Source organism: Lontra canadensis, unplaced genomic scaffold, assembly GCF_010015895.1.
Source record: "Lontra canadensis isolate GAN:19392208 unplaced genomic scaffold, GSC_riverotter_1.0 scaffold105, whole genome shotgun sequence".
NCBI lineage: Eukaryota > Metazoa > Chordata > Mammalia > Carnivora > Mustelidae > Lontra > Lontra canadensis.
This window is the reverse complement of record NW_022631099.1, coordinates 2,611,150-2,630,492: the sequence shown is the minus strand read 5'-3', so window position 1 is coordinate 2,630,492 and position 19,343 is coordinate 2,611,150. Positions and strand designations below refer to the sequence as shown.

Here is a 19,343-nt window from a genome sequence, read left to right as displayed (position 1 = left end):
CGTTGCTTCAGGTCCTCTCAGAGGGATGGATTCCTTCTGCGTGGCAAGTGTTCAAAGGCTGATATCCCTGGGCCATGTGAGGAGCTTATTCAGGGCCCTTGTAGTGGTCTCTAGTCTGTTGGGGGGAGACCTAGGAGCCCTGACTTCTCTCAAACTCTGTCCCCAGAAGTACAGTTCACAGCGTCTTTCTGCCAGAGTCCTCTTTCCTGGAAAGCAAAACGATCATCCCTTTTGGGCAGGATACCGAGCAGATGGCCCAGCACCTACTCAGCTCATGGGAAGCTCGCCCATCCTTTCATGGCCAAACGGTTGGGAGTGCAGAGTGCTCCCCCCACCCGCCCTGCCATCTCTCTTGAACCACTTTCTCCCAGCTCAACAAACACTACGGGCAGATGAGCGAGTCTGCCTGATAAGCAGTCAGAGAATCAGATATCACTCACTACTTCTGGCAGGAACCCCAAATATCTACTAGCAGAATCTGTCAGGATGAGGGGAGTACCCCTCTCTTCTTTCCCCAAGAAAACAGAAAAAGGAAAAGTAGGTCATTTCTCCTTACTCTAAAAATTCATTCTCAAATTCAAATCTTCTGCTTATGGAGAAGAATCTTCTGCTTATGCTGAGGGGGCCGGGATGGGGTAGGATAAAAGCTGGCATGGCATCCTTCAGAAGGCCCTACAGACATGGGTCTTGTGGCTTTCTGGAATATGGGGGGCATTTAGCATCTTGTAGTTTTAACTGGAAATGTGAGGCGACAAGAAAAGTCTCACTGAAGAGCCTGTGACGTGTCTGTCATCAAATTTCATCCTTACAACAGCCCTATATGGTAAGTTTATTGATTAGGGTAATGGTAGTTGCTATAACAGGCAAACCCCAAAATTCAACTGCTTCACGCAACAGAAATTTATTTCTTACTCACATAATATTCCAAGGCAGGTGGTTTCTGGTTGGAGATCCCTAATGTGGTCAGCCAGGAGGCTTACAGGCTGTGGTTCCACCACACTCCTGGGCCTGGGAGCCTTCTGCAGCTAGACTGCAGGCAGGGATGGAGAAGCTCACCTGCTCCCTAAAGGCGGGGAGATGATGTGTGCCACTCCCACTCCCATTCCATTGGTGGGAACTAGTCATGTGATCCTGCTAAGACGCAAAGAAGGCTGGGAAATGTAGTCTCTGTCTGGGCAGGTATCTTCCAGAGACAACACCACACTAGCCTTTTAGTTAGTGTGACAAAGAAGCTTTCTTTCTTTTCTCTTTTTTAAAGATTTTGTTTATTCATTTGAGAGAGAGCATGAGGCAGGGGAGGAGCAGAGGGAAAGGGAGAAGCAGACTCTCCCCTGAGCAGGGAGCCCAATGTGAGGCTCCATCCCAGGACCTAGAGATCATGACCTGAGCTTAAGGCAGCTACTTAACCACCCAGGCTCCCCACAAAGCAGCTTTCTTTACCAATGTCTGTTTAATCAGCTCACCAGACTAACCTGTGCTCCGCATTCCTTCTGAACACAGCTTCTGCCCCAGGCATAACGGATGCTCACAGCTGGTCGGCCACTCTCTGGCACTCTTGCCCCCCTTCTGCTCCCCACCACAGAATGACGTTTTGGATCAAACGTTTGTACACACCCCACCTCCAGATTCCTATGTTGAAATCTTAATCCTCAATGATGGTGTCAGGAGGTAAGGTCAAGAGGGTGGAGCCATTCTGTATGGGATTGGTGCCCTTACAGGAAGACGTATGAGAAGGTTTGCTCCCTCTCTCTGATCTCTGCCATAGGAAGCGAGAATGAGAAGACCGCTGTCTGTAAACCAGGAAGAGTGCTTTCACCAAGAACCCGGCATGCTGGCACCCTGATCTCCGACTTCCACCTCCATCGCCGTGCTAAGTAAGCCACTTAGTCTATGGTGTTCTGATATAGCAGCCTGAGCTAAGACAAATGGCACATTTGCCAAGAGTCTGTGGGGTTTGTTCCCAAACCAGTTTGCACGGGCCACGCTTGTTATTGTAACAATATTCCGCACGCAGATGAAATATGAGTGCAAAAAGGAAGAGATTTGTTTTTATGAAAGTTCGATAGAGATGAGTTGCTAAAAAATACTGTCAATTTAGGCAAGGAAGAAACAATGACAAGAGAGCCAGAAAAAAAGCAGCCATGAGAGTTTCTGTGCTCAAGCGGCTGTACCATGTCTTCAAACGCTTGTTCCGCTTGAAATAAACCCAAATCAGAAATCAGATGAGAGATTCAGTAGCTTATGTAAGGAGGGCGACGTGAAAAGCCAATTAACAGCTCCACACTCGAAGATAAGAATGGCAAACGTTCAAGGCGTATTTCATTTAAAATAATTCCGCATGTTCGCAAACTAACCCTGGTCGCAGCTGCGCTGGATATGGAGGGTTCTCCAGGATTATTAGCCTCATTTTACAGGTGAACAAACTGAGGCCCAGGATAACAGCAGCTAAATGGTGGAGCCGAGATTCAAAAGCAGCCAGTCTGGTTGCAAAGTCTGTGCTGACTCCCTATACCAGCAAAGTCCAATGGAAGTTTCCATGATGACAGAGAGGTTCTGACCAGCTCTGTCCAATGTCCTAGCCTGGCACTTGTGGCTAATGAGCACGTGAATTGTGTCTGGTGTGACTGAAGAACTGAAATTTTTTTTAAGTTGTTTTTTTTTTTTTTAATTTGACAGAAATCACAAGTAGGCAGAGAGGCAGGAAGAGAAAGTGGGGGAAGCAGGCTGCCCACCGAGCAGAGAGCCCGATGCGGGACTCAATCCCAGGACCCTGAGACCATGACCTGAGCCGAAGGCAGAGGCTAAACCCACTGAGCCACCCAGGTGCCCCGAAGAACTGAATTTTAAAGCTGAATTGAATTTTAATTGATTTAAAGATCAGTGGTCACCTAGGGCTAGTGGCTACCACAGGGGACAGAGCAGCTCTATGCTACACTAACTTGAAGACATGCCTTGCTGAGTATCTTTTATGTCTTTGCCTTGACCTTTCCAGACAATGATGTCTTCTGAAATCTAAACCTGTCCCCTTTGATTCAGATGTCCCTTAATTCTAATCCATTATGCTGACAGGGGAATGGGAGGGGTGGGCATTAGCAGGAGAAGGGACAGGCCTGAACCCCAGTTTCCATGCGGCCAAGACTGCCATCTTATCCTGGTACTCTGCTATGCTCCTCAGGGCAGGGGAAGTGTGGCCTTTTGGAGCGAGAGCTTGCCAGCTGGACAGGCTGGGACGGCTCCCTCTCCCCTTGACAGCTGCTTCCTCCCCTGGGAGGTGGGATGAAAAGTCCTGGTGTGAGGATGACATGAAGAGACACCTGCTGAGCACCCAGCTTCCTGCTTGGATCCTAGTAACTGCTCAGCAAATGTCCTTCCAATTCACTCCAACCCACAGAGAAACCCTCCTGTGGAAACCAAAGGGGGATGGGGATGGAGAGAGAGAAAGGTTCTTTTAAAAATCAATTTTATTGTGAAAATTCTCCATCGTACATGAAAGGACACAGAATGGCTTAGTAACTTCCTGTTCTCCTATCACTCATTTTTAAAATTTTTTTAAAAGATTTTATTTATTTGTCAGAGAGAGAGAGAGAAAGAGCGAGCACATGCAGACAGAGTGGCAGCAGAGGCAGAGGGAGAAGCAGGCCCCCTGCCGAGCAAGGAGCCCCATGTGGGACTCGATCCCAGGACGCAGGGATCATGACCCAAGCCGAAGGCAGCCGCTTAACCAAATGAGCCACCCAGGTGCCCCTCATTTTTAAAATTATTAACTAGAGTAAAGGTTTTAATCTCTCCATTAACCCAAAGATACCCAACCTCAGGAAAGTGGAGAACTCCTGAAGGCTCCAACCAAATGGCCACAGACTCACGCTGGGAATCCTTTGAGCAGCTCTGGCAGGTCCCAACAGTCAGAGACAGGGTCATGCTCAGATAGTTGACACTGGACTTGTCCCCCGAATGGTGTCTGCATCAGGCTGGGAACCATGGTGCCCCCGGCCCTCCGCCCCGACACTGGGTATGGCTATGTGATTCCCTGATGTAGGTTCCAGCTCTCTGGGTCCCTCAGACCATACGGTTTGTGTGCCAGTGCCTGGAAGATTCTGCAAGAAAGAACCCCAGATCTTGCCTGTAATGTTCTTTAAACTGGCAAGAGGCAGCTTTTAATTTCTTGCCGCCCAGATCCCTAAGTGATACTCAGGCTTCAGAAAGGTTACAGCTGCCTTCTCGAAGGAGCTGACACCTGAGGCCAAAATAATCCGTTCTTTTAGGACAGAGACAAGAGAGAGATCTTATCAGGAAAAACACCTGGGCCCTCTGGGCTTGTGGAAAATTACTGAACTATATTCTAACTATAAAAATCAATCCTTTAAGATCCCAGGAGGCCTGGGGAATAAGCAGTGTGGAAAGGGGAAGGAAAAAATTAATTGGATAGAAGGGGTAACACTTCCTGGGCACCCATTCTGTGTGGAGCGCTCCTTCACATTTTCATTTAATCCTCCCAGAAATACTGAGAGGCCGATATCTTTACGCCCATGCCACAGATGAGGAAACTGAGGCTTGAAGGTGAAGTCGCTGGTCCAAGAGGGAACTGAGGTCTGCCTCCCTCAGAAACTCCCGTTCTTCTGCCCTGCGCTGTGTCACCCTACGTGACACACACTCTCTGAGTCTGTGTCTTCTCTCTGACATGGGAACGGCATGGCCTGCAGGACTCACAAAGCTTTCAGAAGGCTCTAGACTCACAGGGATGCAGAATGCTTTGAAAGGCACCCAGGGTCTAGTGGGGGACTGGGATCACCTTCCTCCTTATCCTCCAAGCCGGTGACCCTGGGGTCCTGGAAGAGGACCCAAGTCCTCGCTGAGGGGCCCCGCGTGTGACTCTGGCATAAAGGGACAGAGGAAAATCACTGGGTCCCCTCAGGTTCCCGAGGGAGGAAGGAGTGGTGGAGGCAGAGGGAGGGGCAGCCCAAGGGGGTGCCTTGGAGTGTTGCTGTTTTTGGTGATGGCAGCTGACAGTTTTGCAAGCAGAGAAATACACACCCACAAACTCTAACCTCTTCTGGCTTAAAATAGAGCTGCTGAACCCAAGATGCCAAGCACACGGCCGAGTCACCTGCCTGGCAGGGCCAGACAGTTCCTCCATGGCCCCAATAATACCCCCTCCCCACCGCGGGCTCAGCTGTGTGTCACAGGGGCCCTCACGGTGCTGGGGGCAGCCAGCGGGGGTCCTCCACTCCAGCTTAGAGATGGGGAAGGTGGAGGCCAGAGAGGCAACGGGAGGGGGATAGAGCTGGCGGCATGATGCCTGACGAAGTGGCATGGTGCCCTGGAAGGATTGTGAACTTGGGGACGACATGGCCCTCATTCAGCTGCTACCCGGCAATCAGGACCTGGCAAGTGGGGTGTCTTCCCCTCTGTGCCTTGGTTTCCCGCACTGGAAAGTGAGGGTTCTGTCAGGAAGGTCTGTGAATATGCCTAGCACAGACACGCGCTTCCAGAAAAAGAATTCCTGACATCTGCAGGCACACAGTGAGTTGTACAAAGGGAGGAAACGCAGCTACTGCTACCGGGCTCCTGGGAAGCGACACACAAGATCCTTTATGTTCTCGGCATGGTCCCCACGAGGTGGACATCATTACCAGCAGCGTGTCTCGGATGGGAAAACCAAGGCCAGAGGAGTGTTCTTGCAACACTCACGCACCTAGAAAGTGGAGGAGCTGGACTGTGAGCCCAGTGTCAGTGACCAGGATTCATTAACTGTCCCCAGAAAGCTCTTCCCAGCCCTTTCTCAGGCAGTAAATCCATGATGTTCCAACCCCCAGCCATCGAGACTGTGACCCAGGCTCCGGCTCCTCTGAAAGCTGGGCAGGAATCAGGAAAAACAAACTTGCTGAAGACACTATTGCAAATATGGCTTCTGGGCTGCGGAGCAGCAGTCCGGCTTCCCAGAGGGGTAGAGGTGCAAGTCCCCTGATTTGGCCCCAGAACTGAGTCAGAACACATGCTATAATGTCTCTGGGGGCCTGGGGGCTTTGCTCACTTGTGATGTTTGAAACAGTGGCTAACGCTTCCAGATGAGTCCTCAGGGCTAGAGGCTGCCCTTAGTGCTTCTTGCCTATGGGCTCCTCCGTCCTGACAATCTCTGACGTCATTTCCCGCTGCCGCTCAAAGAAATGATCACCAGCGTAGTGGCTTGAACACCACCCATGTGCCATCTCCCCCTTCTATAGGACGGGAGGGCTACACAGGTCACACTGGCCTAAAACTGAGGGACTCGCAGGACTCCATTCCCTTCTGGAGGCTCTAGGGAGGCATTTCCTTGCCTTTTCCAGATTCTAGAGGTCACCTGTTCTCCTTGGCTTGTGGCCCCTTGGTCCATCTCCCAAGCCAGCAACATCGGGCCAACGGCTTCTCGAACCTCCTTGGTTGTCCCTCTTCTGCCTGCCGTGTCTACGTATAAGGACCCTTATGATGACACCGGGCCCACTTTGATAGTCCAGGATAACCTCCCACCTCCAGGTCAGCGGATTAGTAACTTTCATTCCACCCGCAACCCTCCCTCCACTCTGCTGTGTATCTTACCCTATTTATAGTTTCCAGGGAAAGAACATGGGCATCTCTGCAGAGGGGCGGGGCACAGCACCTTATGAGATAGGAACTTTTCTAACCCTGCAGCAGACTGAGATCTGAACCCAGGCAGTCATGCTGCAGAGTCCATGCCCTGAACTCCTACGGGCCGCTGCTGCTCATCTGTCCACAATCACGGGAGGTGTGCTGTGCCGGACCCGGGTGCCGGGGACAGAAAGATGACCAAGGTAGGATCCCTATCCTCCAGAAGAACACAGATATGGAATGGGAGAATCACAGTGCCAGGGGACGAAGGCAAGAGGGTAGGAGGGCTGGCCAAAGACCAGCACCAAAGAAGGCCACCTGTGGGGTAGCCAGGGACGGCCACGTCCAGTAAACTGGGAGCTGAAGGAGGAACGGGGCATCCGCCAGCCATGCCTACAGCGTAAGGAGGCTGTCGTGACAAAATGCAATGATACCTGCAAAGAGCTTCACCGGGCATTTGGCTCCTGGCAGTCATTCAAGAAATGTGGGCTATTGAGTGTGATGGGAAGGGGACTGTTCTAAGCAAAGCAAGAGTTTGTGCAAGGAGCTGATAGTTCAGTGTGTCTGAAGAAAAAAAAAAATCACAAAGGGGCTGCAGGGAGAGAGGCGGGAGGAGAGATGCGGGGATGGGGGATGGGTGCCAAGGCTGCCACAGAGACCAGGCCACACAGATGCTCTGGACACCTGCAGGAGAGGCTGCCAGGTGCTTGCCCAGAGTGTCCACAAAGACCTACCCTGGACTCTGGTGCTGGGCGGCAGCAATGACCTCATTCCTTGGGGAGTGAGGTCAACGGAAGGCAGTCTAAGCACCCAGCTGTTCAGGCCAAAGACCCAGCGTCATCTGGAGTCCCCTTTTGCCCCCTACATCCAGCCCACCAGCACGTGCTGCTGCTTCACGCATCAGGGTAACACCAGCTGGGGTAACAGACTGAGCACATAGCTCAGGGGCTCAACACAACAGAAGTTCAGAATCGGTGCTCCTGGCGTGGGGGCGGCCTTGCGGGGTCACCCGGGTGCCCGGGCTCCTTCCACCCTGTGTCTGTGCCTTCTGCTAAAGACTTTACCTTTCTGCATTCAGCCCACAGGTCAGGGCGGACAGGTGGAGGACAGCATGGGAGGGGGCTTATGGGCCAGGCCTGGGAATTGACACAGGTCACTTCTGCCCACAGGCCACTGGTGACAGTTGTAAGTGGAAAGGAGGCTGGGAAATATGGCTAGCTGTGTGCGCCCAGCCCCAGGTCCCCACCCTATCTCCCATCCATGAGCTTCTCTGCACCTCCGAGGCCGTGTCCCTGGTTGACGACCTCCCCCCACCCCCGGGCCCCACCACGCTCCTGGACTACAGAGTTTCCTAAGCGGCCTCACTCTTAGCCAACACCCCTTTACCACGGACCGCCAGGACACTCTTTTTGAAAAAATGTCAATCAGATCACTGGTGTGTGTTTGTTTTCCTGCTTATAGCTTTTCCGGGCTAACGGCCTGTAAGACCCTGTGTGAGGTCCCCTCTCTGTCCTCCTATTCCCTGCTCCTCCACCCCCCAGCACCCCGTTTCCCCGGTTCCAGCTCACGCAGGTTCTCTGCTTAAAGGATTCACACTTGCTGCCTGGACGCTCCCACCCCAGTCACTCCTTGGAGGCCTTTCCCACCACCTCAGTGGGGCGACGCCCACCTCCCCCAGAGACTAACTCCCTTCTGTCTCACGCTTGTCTTCAATGATCTTTGTGGGTCTGTTAGCCAAACCTCCTTTCTAGGATATGGGCTCCGTGTAGCCCAGGACGCTTGTTTGTCCTAGTAGGTGCTCAGTAAAGTTTTGCTGGCTGACTGGCCCAAAGTGACAGGCCCATAGCGGTGGAGACCGGACATCTGCAGAACCGGGCTTTGGACGCTCTGCTCCAGCGGTCGCTGCTTAGACACCTGCGCCCAGAGCTCCGGCGGATAAACAAAGGCAGGTGTCGCGAGGGGGCGGGGCGACGGGAGGAGCCCTCTCGGTCCTCCGCGCCCCCCTCGAGGCCCCGCCTCCGTCCCCTCCCCGCCCCCCCGCCCGCGCGTCCGGCGGCCCGCAGCACGCTCCCGCCGCGCGGGCGGGAGGGCGGAGTGCGGAGCGGCCGTCGGGGCGCATGGACCGGCCCGGGGCGCGGGGCCCGCGGCGCCGCCATGAGGAAGCAGAGCGTGCGCACGGCCGCGCTCATCCTGTGCATCCTGTCCTACCTGCTGGTGGGCGCCGCCGTCTTCGACGCGCTCGAGTCCGAGGCGGAGCGCGGCCGCCAGCGCCTGCTGGCCCAGAAGCGCGGCGAGTTCCGCAGGAAGTACGGCTTCTCGGCCGAGGACTACCGCGAGCTGGAGCGCCTGGCGCTGCAGGCCGAGCCGCACCGCGCCGGCCGCCAGTGGAAGTTCGCCGGCTCCTTCTACTTCGCCATCACCGTCATCACCACCATCGGTGAGCGGCCCTGCGGCGCGCCCACGTCCCCACCCCGCTCCCGGGGCTCGAACCCCTCCTCGAGCCCCTGCCCGCCTGGGTGGCTTTGGACTTGTCATTTCAGCTGCCCTCCGCCGAAGGGGGCCGGCGTCCCACGCGGGCGGGGCTGGGAGGAGTCAGGAGCTCAAGTTCGCCCAGAGGTGGCACGCGGGACAGCTCAGGAAACCTCCGGGGGCTGGGAGACAGATGGAGCGGGCCGGAGCGCGCGAGTGGCTGGAGATGGAGGCTTCCTTGCCCGGCTGCATCACCCTAGCTGTGTGACCTCAGACAAGTTGCTTAACCTCTCTGCGCCTCAGTTTCCCCCTCTGTAAAAAGTAGGGCTGCTAATAGGCCTCCCTTCTCTTGGGGCTGGACTGAGATAATTATTGCCAAGGAGATAATGCATGCGGAAAGTTTTAGCGCAGGGTCTGACACACACAAAGCACTAAAAAATAGAGATTGATTTTTGTATTATAATTATTCTGTTACTCCACGAGAACGGGATCTAGTCTGTCTTAGTCACTGCAGTGTACCCAGCCGAGCGCATAGTAGACACTCAATAAATATTTGTTGAAGGAATGACTGATTACCACAAGCTTTGGACCTCACCCTCGGGGATCCAGAGCAGTTTCTCTGCAGCATCTGGACCTTCAGCCGTTGCCATGGCTACCGTCTGGCTGGTACCTGCTGAGCAGAAGCCTGGGGAAACAGGAGAGGAGAGAAGCAGGCTCTGCAGGGCTCCAGGCCCGGTGTCAGGCCGGCCCAGGTTCCAGGTGTGGATATCTAGGCATGCCCCCCACACACAACGCCAGAGTTTGGATCACCACTCTGGAAGTCCAAGGACTGGAGAAAGTTTTTTCATAGTGTCCTTGCAAGTGGATGTGAGCTGTGGGTTAAAAGCCTGAGTTCTACAGTCACCTAGCCCAGAGTTCTGTTCTCATCTCTGTTGCCTCCTATTTCTCTGGCAATTGGATGTACCTCTCTGAGCCCTAGTTTTCTCGACTGCAAATGCAGTTCTTGCTACCTTACTGGGTGGTTGCCAGGTTTAAATGAGGTCAAGTGTGTAAAATGCCTGGTGTGGTGCCTGAGGCTAAATAGGCACTATTAATTAGTAATAACAATTCATTGTTTGCCAGCTGTGGGCCCAGCTCCCATTCAGCCCTTTATGGCCTCTCCTGTCAACACGGGCACCCCTGCTTCCCTACCTGGGCTCAGCCCAAGACTCTCTGTTGCCGTGCCCAGTGGGAGGGACCCCATCCACCCCTTCTGCCCACCCTCACGCTATCTGGAGACCTCTGGAGCTCGGTTTGGTCTTCTCTGCCGCCGGTTCCTGGCTGGCATCTGGGAGCCTGGGAAAGAGACCTACAGAATGGAAATAACCAGAGTTTTGCCTTTTCTGGCCACCTGGGGGCGCCAGCTTGCGCCGTGTGTTCGGGGCTGCGTAAGCCCTCCTTGCAGAGAGCCGGCAGGGATCTTAGGCTGTACACGCTGTTCGGCCTCTTGCCTTTTTTCACCGCATATTTTTTTGTGATTAAAAAAAAAAATCCCTAAAAAGCTGTGCCACCGTGGGGCGCCTGGGTGGCTCAGTCAGTTAAGTGTCGAACTCTTGATCTCAGCTCAGGTTTTGATCTTAGGGTCGCGAGTCTCTTGACCCTGCATTGGGTTGCTTGAAAGCCGTATCTTGACCTTGGCATTATCCACCTGCTGGACTGGATAACCCCGTCGAGGGGCGGTCCCGTGCACTGTGGGATGGTTAGCAGCATCGATGACCTCCACCCCGTAGATGCCGGTAGCACATAGCCACTGCCTCCCACTTGTGATAAGAGGTGTCTCTAGACAGAGGCAGATGTCCCCGTCAGGGACAATACCCTCGGTTGGAGCCACTGCTGTGCATCCCCCTTTCCATGGGCACTTAGCTTGTCCAGTTTTCACCACGAGCAGCGATGCTTCGGTGATGACCCACGTGCCTCCCTCACTTTGCCCGCGTGTGTGGGAGGGACTGACTTGCTCCCTTTGGCACAGCATGGTTCCAGGGTTTGTGTATTTGCGTATTTCCATTTTGGCAGGTGGTGTCCATCTGCTAGAGGAGGGGTGTTCTTTGGGGGGAAGGTCCACCTGACTTTTCCTGGGTTGTGGGCCCCTTTGAGAATACCAAGAAAGTTTTCGCTCCTCTCTCTAGGAATGCTCATTCCCCGGCGATGGCACAGTGGTCCAGGATTCAAGGATGCCCAGTGGCGCATAGGTCCCCCTACGACAGAGAACATGTGCTACACCAGACTGAAGAAGGGCTTAGCAAGGGCTGGCTTGGAGCAGGATGTGGGAAGGAGAAGGGGGGCAGGGTGGAGGGCAGTCCAGGGGAGGAAAAACCATGAGAAGAGGCATGAGGAGGTGGGACATGTGGGTTGGGGAAGCAACACGGGGTGAGGCTGGACAGGTGGGAGGGGAGTTGGATCACTGAAGAGCTCGGACACCGCGAGAGAACGGGTGGATACTTTCTCCTGTGGGTACTGGGGCACCGTGGAAGATTTTGCTTTATTTTTAAATCAAGGTGTAGCTTACACAATGAAATGCACCATCTTCCAGTGTAGCAGCCTTCTACGACTTTTGACAAATGAAGGCCTGTCAGGCAACTGCAGCCACCACCAAGACATGGTAGGCTTCCATCACCCCCAAATTTGTCTTGCCTCTTTCCGGTTACCCTTCCTCCAGCCACCAGGACTGGCAACTACAGATCTGCTCTCTGTCCCCATAGTTGTGCCAGAATATTTGCAGAATGTCATTTCAGGGCAACCATGCAGTATGTTGTCTTTTGAGCTTGGCCTCCTTCACTCTGCCTAATGCAACTGAGAGCCATCCTTTGCGGCAGCAGGTAACCCTAGCTCATGCCTCTGTTCTGAACAGAACCTCGCTGTGTGGATGGACCGCAGGCCGTTTGCCCTTCCCCGGCTGAGGGTCGGTGGGTTGTTTACCGTTTGGGGCGATTAGGGATAGCCACGCAAGGGTTCAAAGGCGGGGATGGCCTAGTTAGAAGCCGTACTTCAAGATGCTACACGGGCTCCAGGGCTGAGGAGGGAGCCCGGGCAGGGCGGCCGTAGCCGGCGCTCACCCCACCCCCACCCTCTGCTCTCCCTCCAGGGTATGGCCACGCCGCGCCAGGCACAGACTCGGGCAAGGTCTTCTGCATGTTCTATGCGCTCCTGGGCATCCCCCTGACGCTGGTCACCTTCCAGAGCCTGGGCGAGCGACTGAATGCGCTGGTGCGGCGCCTCCTGCTGGCGGCCAAGCGCTGCCTGGGGCTGCCGCGGCCACGCGTGTCCACCGAGAACATGGTAGTGGCCGGGCTGCTGGTATGCGCCACCACCCTGGCCCTCGGGGCCGCCGCCTTCGCGCACTTCGAGGGCTGGACCTTCTTCCACGCTTACTACTACTGCTTCATCACCCTCACCACCATCGGCTTCGGCGACTTCGTGGCGCTGCAGAGCGACGAGGCGCTGCAGAGGAAGCCGCCCTACGTGGCCTTCAGCTTCCTTTATATCCTCCTGGGGCTCACGGTCATCGGCGCCTTCCTCAACCTCGTGGTCCTGCGCTTCCTGGCGGCCAGCACCGACGCTCCCGAGCGCGCCGCCCGCCGCTCCAGCCCGCTCCGCCTGGGGGCGCCCGAGAGCCGCGGCCGCTCCCCGCCTCGCCGCCCCACCCGCGCCCGGGGCTCCACCTCCGTGTCCTCGCGCGTGCACCAGCTGCAGATCGGGGCCCGCGACAACCTGGGCTTCTCGCCCCCCTCCAGTCCTGGGGCTGTGGGCAGCGGCGGGGCGGGCAGGCTCCCGGCCCGGCGGAAGTCCATCTGACAGCCCAGCTCTGACCCGGGGCCGGGGGTCACCTGTCAGTGCACCCTCCCCAGAGCTCGGAGAGGGGTGAAGGACTATGGCCCCCAGGCCGTCTTCAGCCACGGGCAGTCTGTCCTTCCCTTTTGTGGCCAGCCCCTAAAGCAGCACCATAAGCACGAGGGCCACGCTTCAGCTGCCCTGTAGACCCAAATCCCTTGTGGTTCAAATTGTTTCAGGAAGGCGTGGCCACATCAGCCCCCCCACCCAGGCTCTCCACCAGCCCGCCCTCTGGAGTGGGAACAGGTGGGCAGGTTTTCTGTGTTTCGGGGGAGATGGGCGACCTTCAGCACTGGAATCAACAGTGAGGCCAGCCGCTTACAGCACCAGCAGCACGGGGATCCGATGGACGGCAGGGAAACATCTGGGCAGTGGGGAGGAGTGGGCAAATCCCTACTACTTAAATGATTGTTCATTCTCTGGCAGTTTGGTGTAGGGTGGAATTGGCCCATGTGTGAATGCAGCACACCCTCCCCTCCTCATCTGCTGCTCTTCATCCTTGGCCATGCCACCTCAGGGTGAGGGGGGCCTTGCTGGCAGCCCCCGCACCCCTGGGGCACCTGGACGCAGCATCCTGCTGTGGGAAGAGCCGTCGTCTGGGACCTACCCATCATGTGACCTTGGGGAATGTCATCTCCTACCTGGGTTTCAGTTTCCAGCTCTGTAACAGGACTGGAATCCGCCACCCCCCAGCCCCAGCCGCCATGCATCTCTAGAAGGTTCCGCGCCCACGGTGGGGCGTGCTGGCATCCCACAGCATCCGCTCCTTCACACACCAACTACCCCTGGCTTCCCAGACAGAACTCTCAACACAAAGCAGAGCGAGCCGGGTTAGAAAAGCCAAAAACTTTAATTTTCAACATGAGCTACATGGTCATGAACACAATGCAACGTGACCCACACCCACCCAGGGGCCCCGGAAATCCTCCCTCCCCAAAATCCCGAGCAGCTCCTGCTCCCGGAGAGGGAGTGAGGGAAAAGCGGGCGGATGGAAAGGCCCCCAGCCTGAGGACCCGGGGTCCGGCCTCCCTGCCACCCTCTTAGGAGGCAGCCGTGGAGTGAAAGGATTCAAGATGTGCTGCCTGAGGCCCCAGGTTCAAGTCTCCACTTTGCCCTCACAAAGTGCCACTCCTCATCGCTGGGAGTGCGATGGGCACAGTCCACCTCCCCGACAGGGCGTGTGAGTCAGATGTGGCGGCTTTCCGTCCACTCTGAAGTGCTGCTATACAGACAGGGGGCCCTCCCGAAGAGCCAAGGGGATCATTACTGGGGAGCGGGAGGGGGCTCAGTCCCCTGGGCCCGGCACGGCGCTGCTGCTCAATAAATAAATGCAGGTGGCCTTGCCTGACGCAACAGCTGTGCTCCAAGCGGGGGGTGGGGGGGGGGGGGGGGGGTGCTCAGCGCCGCCTCTCGACACTGAATGGTGCCCAGGAGCTCCTGGTTTAAGGAACTGGATGGTGAATCAGCTTGTAAAGTGTGTAACCACCCCCTACACGATCTGCCTCACCTCCTACAGCTCTCCAGTGCTGGAGAACTGAGTTCTAGTCCCGGCACAGCCATGGCCCCACAGTAGGACCTTAGCCGATGCCTTCCCTCCCCGGGCCTCAGCTCCCTCGTCGCTAACGTGGGCTGATAATACTGGCCCCCTCTACTGCCCAGGGGCTCTTGGGAGTGTGTGCTTGACGTCAAAGCACTTTGAAAGCAAAAGTCTGAGAAGCACAACAGGAAGGTCAGATATCGTTACATCTGAAGGCGTCGGGAGGCTTCACATGCGGTGTACCACGGCCCCCTCGCTCGCACCCAGCCCCACGCAGGAAGTGGTGCTTCTCACATCCCTCAGGTTGGTCCTATGGGGCTATGGCCCCTCCTGCAGCGGGAGCCTCTGCCCAGACAGACTCCGAGGCTTAGACCAGATCCGTGTACCCGAAGTCAGCTGGACCAGACCCCAGGAGAGCTAAGTCTCTATGGCAACTCTCTCCCCCAAACCCGGGTCCTCGGAGATGGAACCAGGCAGGGCTGGGTGGCCCAGGACTTAAAGACCACAAATACTTATCATGGCAGACCTGCCTGGTCAGTGGCTTCAGGTCCCAGGAAGGAGCGAAGCAGGACAGAGCCCCTGTTCTGTCCCCATGGATCATTTGTTGAGGGGTCTTGGGCAAGTCACTTCCTGATTCCAGGCTTTAATTGCCTCACCTCTCAGAGGGGCTACAGGGTGCCCATCTTTTCTGGGCCACTGAGAGGTTCTACAGAGAGAAGGGAGGAGGAAGTGTTGTGTGAAATGGCGGCCTCACTTGGTCCCACTCTGGCTCCAGCTCAGCCTGGGGTTGGAGGAGACCCAGGCTAGGGGGTGTCATTGAATTCCCAGGTGATCCCAGAGGCAGGCCTCGCCTGGCCTCAGTCCTCCTCTGTAAAATGGACTTCACTAATGGTCCCAAAGGCCCTTTCCCATCTGTATGAAAAGCAGATTCTGGCAAAGGGAAATGGAGACATCCTCCCACAGTACCCCTGCGTGTGACTTTTGGCCCAGTGATTGAGAAAAGAATCAGCCCCTAGCATGCGGCTCCCAAACTTCTAAGGGGCCCCGTCTCTGCTCCTCTCCAGGTGGAGTGTGAGTGCGCCAAGGGTCAGGCAGCAGTGGGGACAAGCTAACACTGAGAACCGTCACCCCCTCCCCCAAAACCCCATCTCTTGGTGAGGACAGACAGTGGTTCCCGCACCAAATGGTCAGAGCCCCTTGGAAGCAGGGCACGTGCTCACAACAATTAGACAAAGAAACAGGGCTCCAGCCCCACCCCACCCCACCCGAAGGTGAACTGAGATTTCACAGAACAAACAAGAAAGTCAGTGAGGGGGGCCCTCGGTGACCACCCCCAGATGTTGTTATTGCTTTGGAGCGCGTTCTCTCTTTATAAAGGCTGTGCAGACCCCGGAGGGTAGGCTCTGGCCGGGTGGGGGGTGGGGCGGCACCGAGCCCCCTCGCCCTCTATGTGGGACAGCCAGGCTCTGCCCCGTCTTTGAAAAACTACCCCTGAACAACCCGAGCAGTGACGGCTGGAGAGAGAAGGCGCTCTCCTGGCTCAAAATATTCCAAATGGTGAGTAATAAACGAACAGCGGAGAAATCACACTGGTTAAAAAAAAAAAAAACAGGGGAGGGGCTGATTCCGGGCCTCAGATGGGAAGCCCTCCAGGGCCCTGGAGGCCTCTTGCCCCAGCCTTGGGATTCCACCCAGCACAATCCCAGGAAGCTCCGGAGAGCTCATCCAGAAAAGAAAGGGGCATCTCCGTCTCCCCTTCCCAGTGCAGCATGGGAAGCTCCATGGAGGCAAGATAACTCTTCCAGAACGTTAAAGGCTCCCCAGGGCTTAAACGGGCAGAGAGAGGAGGGGAGGGCGGGGAGGGGAGGGAAGAGGTTCCGGGTGGAAGAAATCGCCTGGTCCACAGCCTAGAGTGAGGCCAAGGAGAAGGTGGGACTGAACACAGCTGGGCCTCCGGGTGGAAGACGACCTGGTCCGTCCAACGGAGCCCAGACCCTTCCACCGAGGCCCACAACCCTCAGGAGTGCTTCACAAATAAAACCTGTATCAAGGATAATACATCAGAACATCTGAGTAGAAGGGGCAGCTCCAGCTACAACCCTGGGGGTGGGGGGAGGGAAGGGGAAGAATGGCTGGCTGGCCTCCCACGACCCAGGCTCCAGGCCCAGGCCCAGACCCAGACCAGCAGGGAGACCGCCGTCTCCTCTCCACCCCTGTCCTGGAGCTCTGTAAGGACTATATGCAAGCTAAGAACAGGCCCTGGGGCCTGGAACACTAAGTCTACCCAGCTAACTTGGACTACGCCCTACACAGCAGGGACTGGGTAATGAGGGGTGGTGGGCTGCTGGGTGCCTCCCAGGGGGAGGTGGCAGAAATGTGCTTCTATAGAGGGGCCAGCCTGTGTCCTCCCAGCATGCAAAAGGGCTTCCGTAGGCCTCGGGGAGGGCCGGGCCAGGAAGGCAGCTACCCAGGCCTGCTTGAGAAGGAATCTCCCAATTCTTACACTCATGAGCCAAGGTAGTTGAGGCCAGGGCAGTGGGTTCTGCCCTTAGTATAGGATGGTTTGTTTAAAAAGACTAAAATAGGGAAGCTCTGTTGCCTCCCCAAACCCCTAGCCTGGAGGCAGAGGAGTAGACAAGAAGACCTTTGACCTCATCCAACGAGGAGGGATTCTCCTATTTGAGAAACCCTTGCCTTGGCACCACCAGTCCCAATCCCGGCTTTACTCGGACTCCCTCTCCAATCCAGCATCTCCAAAATTCAGAGGCAGTGAGCTCTCTGGATTTGGGGTTCTCAAAAATCAGGGTCCCGCAGACCTTCACCAAAACGCAGATGACCCAGTTCTTTCCAGTCCACCATTTTCAAACGAGCTTGTTGCAGTCCCACGGAGCAGGGCACTTTGGGGGTCTGTGCCAGGCCCAGGGCACTGCCTCCTTTCCTTTGGTCCCTGCTGGACCCCAATTCCTAGAGCCACCGGAAGAGGGGCAGGCAGGAAGGGACAGACAGATGGACTCAGACAGGCTGCGGCAAAGCTCCTTCCACCGGCAGGCGGAGGGAGGCCAAGCTCCTCATCAAGCAGGAGGCTCTGGGCCCCCCGGAGCTGGCTCCGGATCCTTGCAAGCCTGCCCCATCGGCTTTGGGGCAGGAGTAGCTGCCTGAACCCGGTGCCGCAGGAAAGACACTTGCTGGTAATTGGCACCATGGAGATGGCCGCTGGGTTCTGGACTTGGCTCCGGGCAGCGAGCTTCTGAGGAGGCGAAAAGGGGGAGCAGTCGGACAGTGTCTGGGACAGGAGGATGGTTTGCTCTGCCACCTCAGTCTCTCCTTTCTCCGGATTGCAGCCACATCCACCAGGGCAAGAACCGGCCAAGTCAAAAGTGCAGCCAATCCCGTTGGGAGAGGGAAGGTCTCAGGGGATAGGAGGCAAAGAGTGGGTGAGGAGGGGCCCTGGGGGGCAGGTTTCCCCATTCTGCTTCCCCACTGTGGGGGAGAACCCCATCCTCCTCTGTTCAATGTGCCCCTGGGCCTGGGGTCCCAGGTTGGGGCTGGGCGTTCTCCAGGCCTTGTCGGGGAGCCCCTCCCACCCCGGCCCTAAGATCGCTCGCCACAGGGCCCCACGGTGCTCTCGAGGGACAACTGGGACGCCTGCCGGAGCAGAGGCCCCGCAGCCGGGTCCACCATGGAGGAGGTGGGGAAGAGCTTGTACCAGCCCACGGCTAGGGTGGTCAAGTCCAGCTCCTCCAGTAGCACACGGGCCACACCCATGAACTGCTTCCGCTCCATCCGCCCATAGTTTCCCCACACGATCACCTGCGGGGCAAGAGACACCGTGGGTCAGACCCTGCCGGGGCTGCTAACAGGCCCAGAACCAGACTCCAGGTCACCCCCACGCCTGCACCTCTGAGTCCTGGGGATGTTACCGTCTTAAAATGGCTCAAGCCTGACTGCGTTTTCCTGGCTCTGGTGCCACCGTTACTGTTAGCCTGGACGACTGGCTTCCTGCCTCCCTGCCTCCCATCCAGCCCTCTCCACTCCACCTTCCGCACCCTCCTCCACCTTGAATGCCAAGCCTTGAGGGTTGACCCTACATGGGGAGTCCCCTGCCTGGTCCCCGATACAACCCCCACCAGGCACTCTGCTTCCAGATCCTTGGAAACCCCCCACGTGAAACAAAGTTTTTATAAGTGGCTGACGATGCCCTTCCCTGTGTCCAACAGCCTCCTTTCTGCAGTGCCTTCCCTGCTGTGTGGTTTACACTGTCTTGGGGCAGCCAGCTGGGGGGTTCCTGTGCTCAGGTCCCGTGCCCTCTCTGAAGGTGGGCCGGCTCAGCGGCCCCATAGAGCCTGTGGGAACGCACGCACGGCTTCCAGGCTCAGACACACGTAGGTCCCGATCCCAGTCCTGGCTTAATGGTTCGGGCAAGGCATCTAACATCCCGGGGTCTCTGAGGTCTGGTTTCTAAATGAAATCACCCCCAGTTTACCTCGCGGGTAAGGATCAGAGGAGCGGATGTGAAAGTTCCCTGTGAACTCTTAGCAGCTCCTCTAGCACACGGGAGGGGAGATGAGAACCGTGTGAACCCACGCCACGAGGCGCGGGGTCGGACTGCCCCAAGGTGATACTGGCCTTAGAGGCCATCTTCCCAACAACCCCACAAAAACGCTCGTTTCAGTTGTTTCAACTGGGAGAAGCAGCTGAGCAGGAGCCCACCTCTAGTGCATGCAGGGATTCATTTTAAACTGGAGTTGTGGGCTCAGCTGTGTTCCCCCCAAATTCATGTTAAAGCCCTAGCCCCCAGATTGCGACCGTGATTTGGAGACAGGGCCTTATATTCAAATGAGGCCATTAGGGTGACCCTAATCCAGTC

General features: G+C 56.4%; 2 protein-coding genes across 3 annotated transcripts in view; one reads left to right on the top strand and one right to left on the bottom strand.

Annotated features, from left to right (window-relative positions):
* Positions 1 to 8,674: 8,674 nt before the first annotated feature.
* Positions 8,675 to 13,138, top strand: KCNK15 (potassium two pore domain channel subfamily K member 15). Its single transcript, XM_032838563.1, has 2 exons — positions 8,675 to 9,040; positions 12,194 to 13,138. Exons 1-2 carry the CDS (start codon positions 8,758 to 8,760, stop codon positions 12,901 to 12,903), a joined length of 993 nt encoding a protein of 330 aa, XP_032694454.1. The 5' UTR covers positions 8,675 to 8,757; the 3' UTR covers positions 12,904 to 13,138.
* A 3,462-nt stretch (positions 13,139 to 16,600) lies between these two features.
* RIMS4 (regulating synaptic membrane exocytosis 4) overlaps positions 16,601 to 19,343 on the bottom strand; it is a 57,928-nt gene continuing 55,185 nt past the window's right edge. For both annotated transcript variants that reach the window (XM_032838577.1, XM_032838578.1), the window contains exon 6: positions 16,601 to 18,286. In XM_032838577.1, coding sequence (XP_032694468.1) covers positions 18,068 to 18,286 — 219 coding nt within the window. In that variant the 3' untranslated portion in view covers positions 16,601 to 18,067. The remainder of the gene's footprint in view (positions 18,287 to 19,343) is intronic.

Bases quoted from the DNA above. Each gene is read 5' to 3' on its own strand.
- KCNK15 (XM_032838563.1), top strand. From the start codon at position 8,758: ATGAGGAAGCAGAGCGTGCGCACGGCCGCGCTCATCCTGTGCATCCTG. The intron at 9,041-12,193 runs GTGAGCGGCCCT...CTCTCCCTCCAG, and splicing joins CACCGTCATCACCACCATCG to GGTATGGCCACGCCGCGCCA.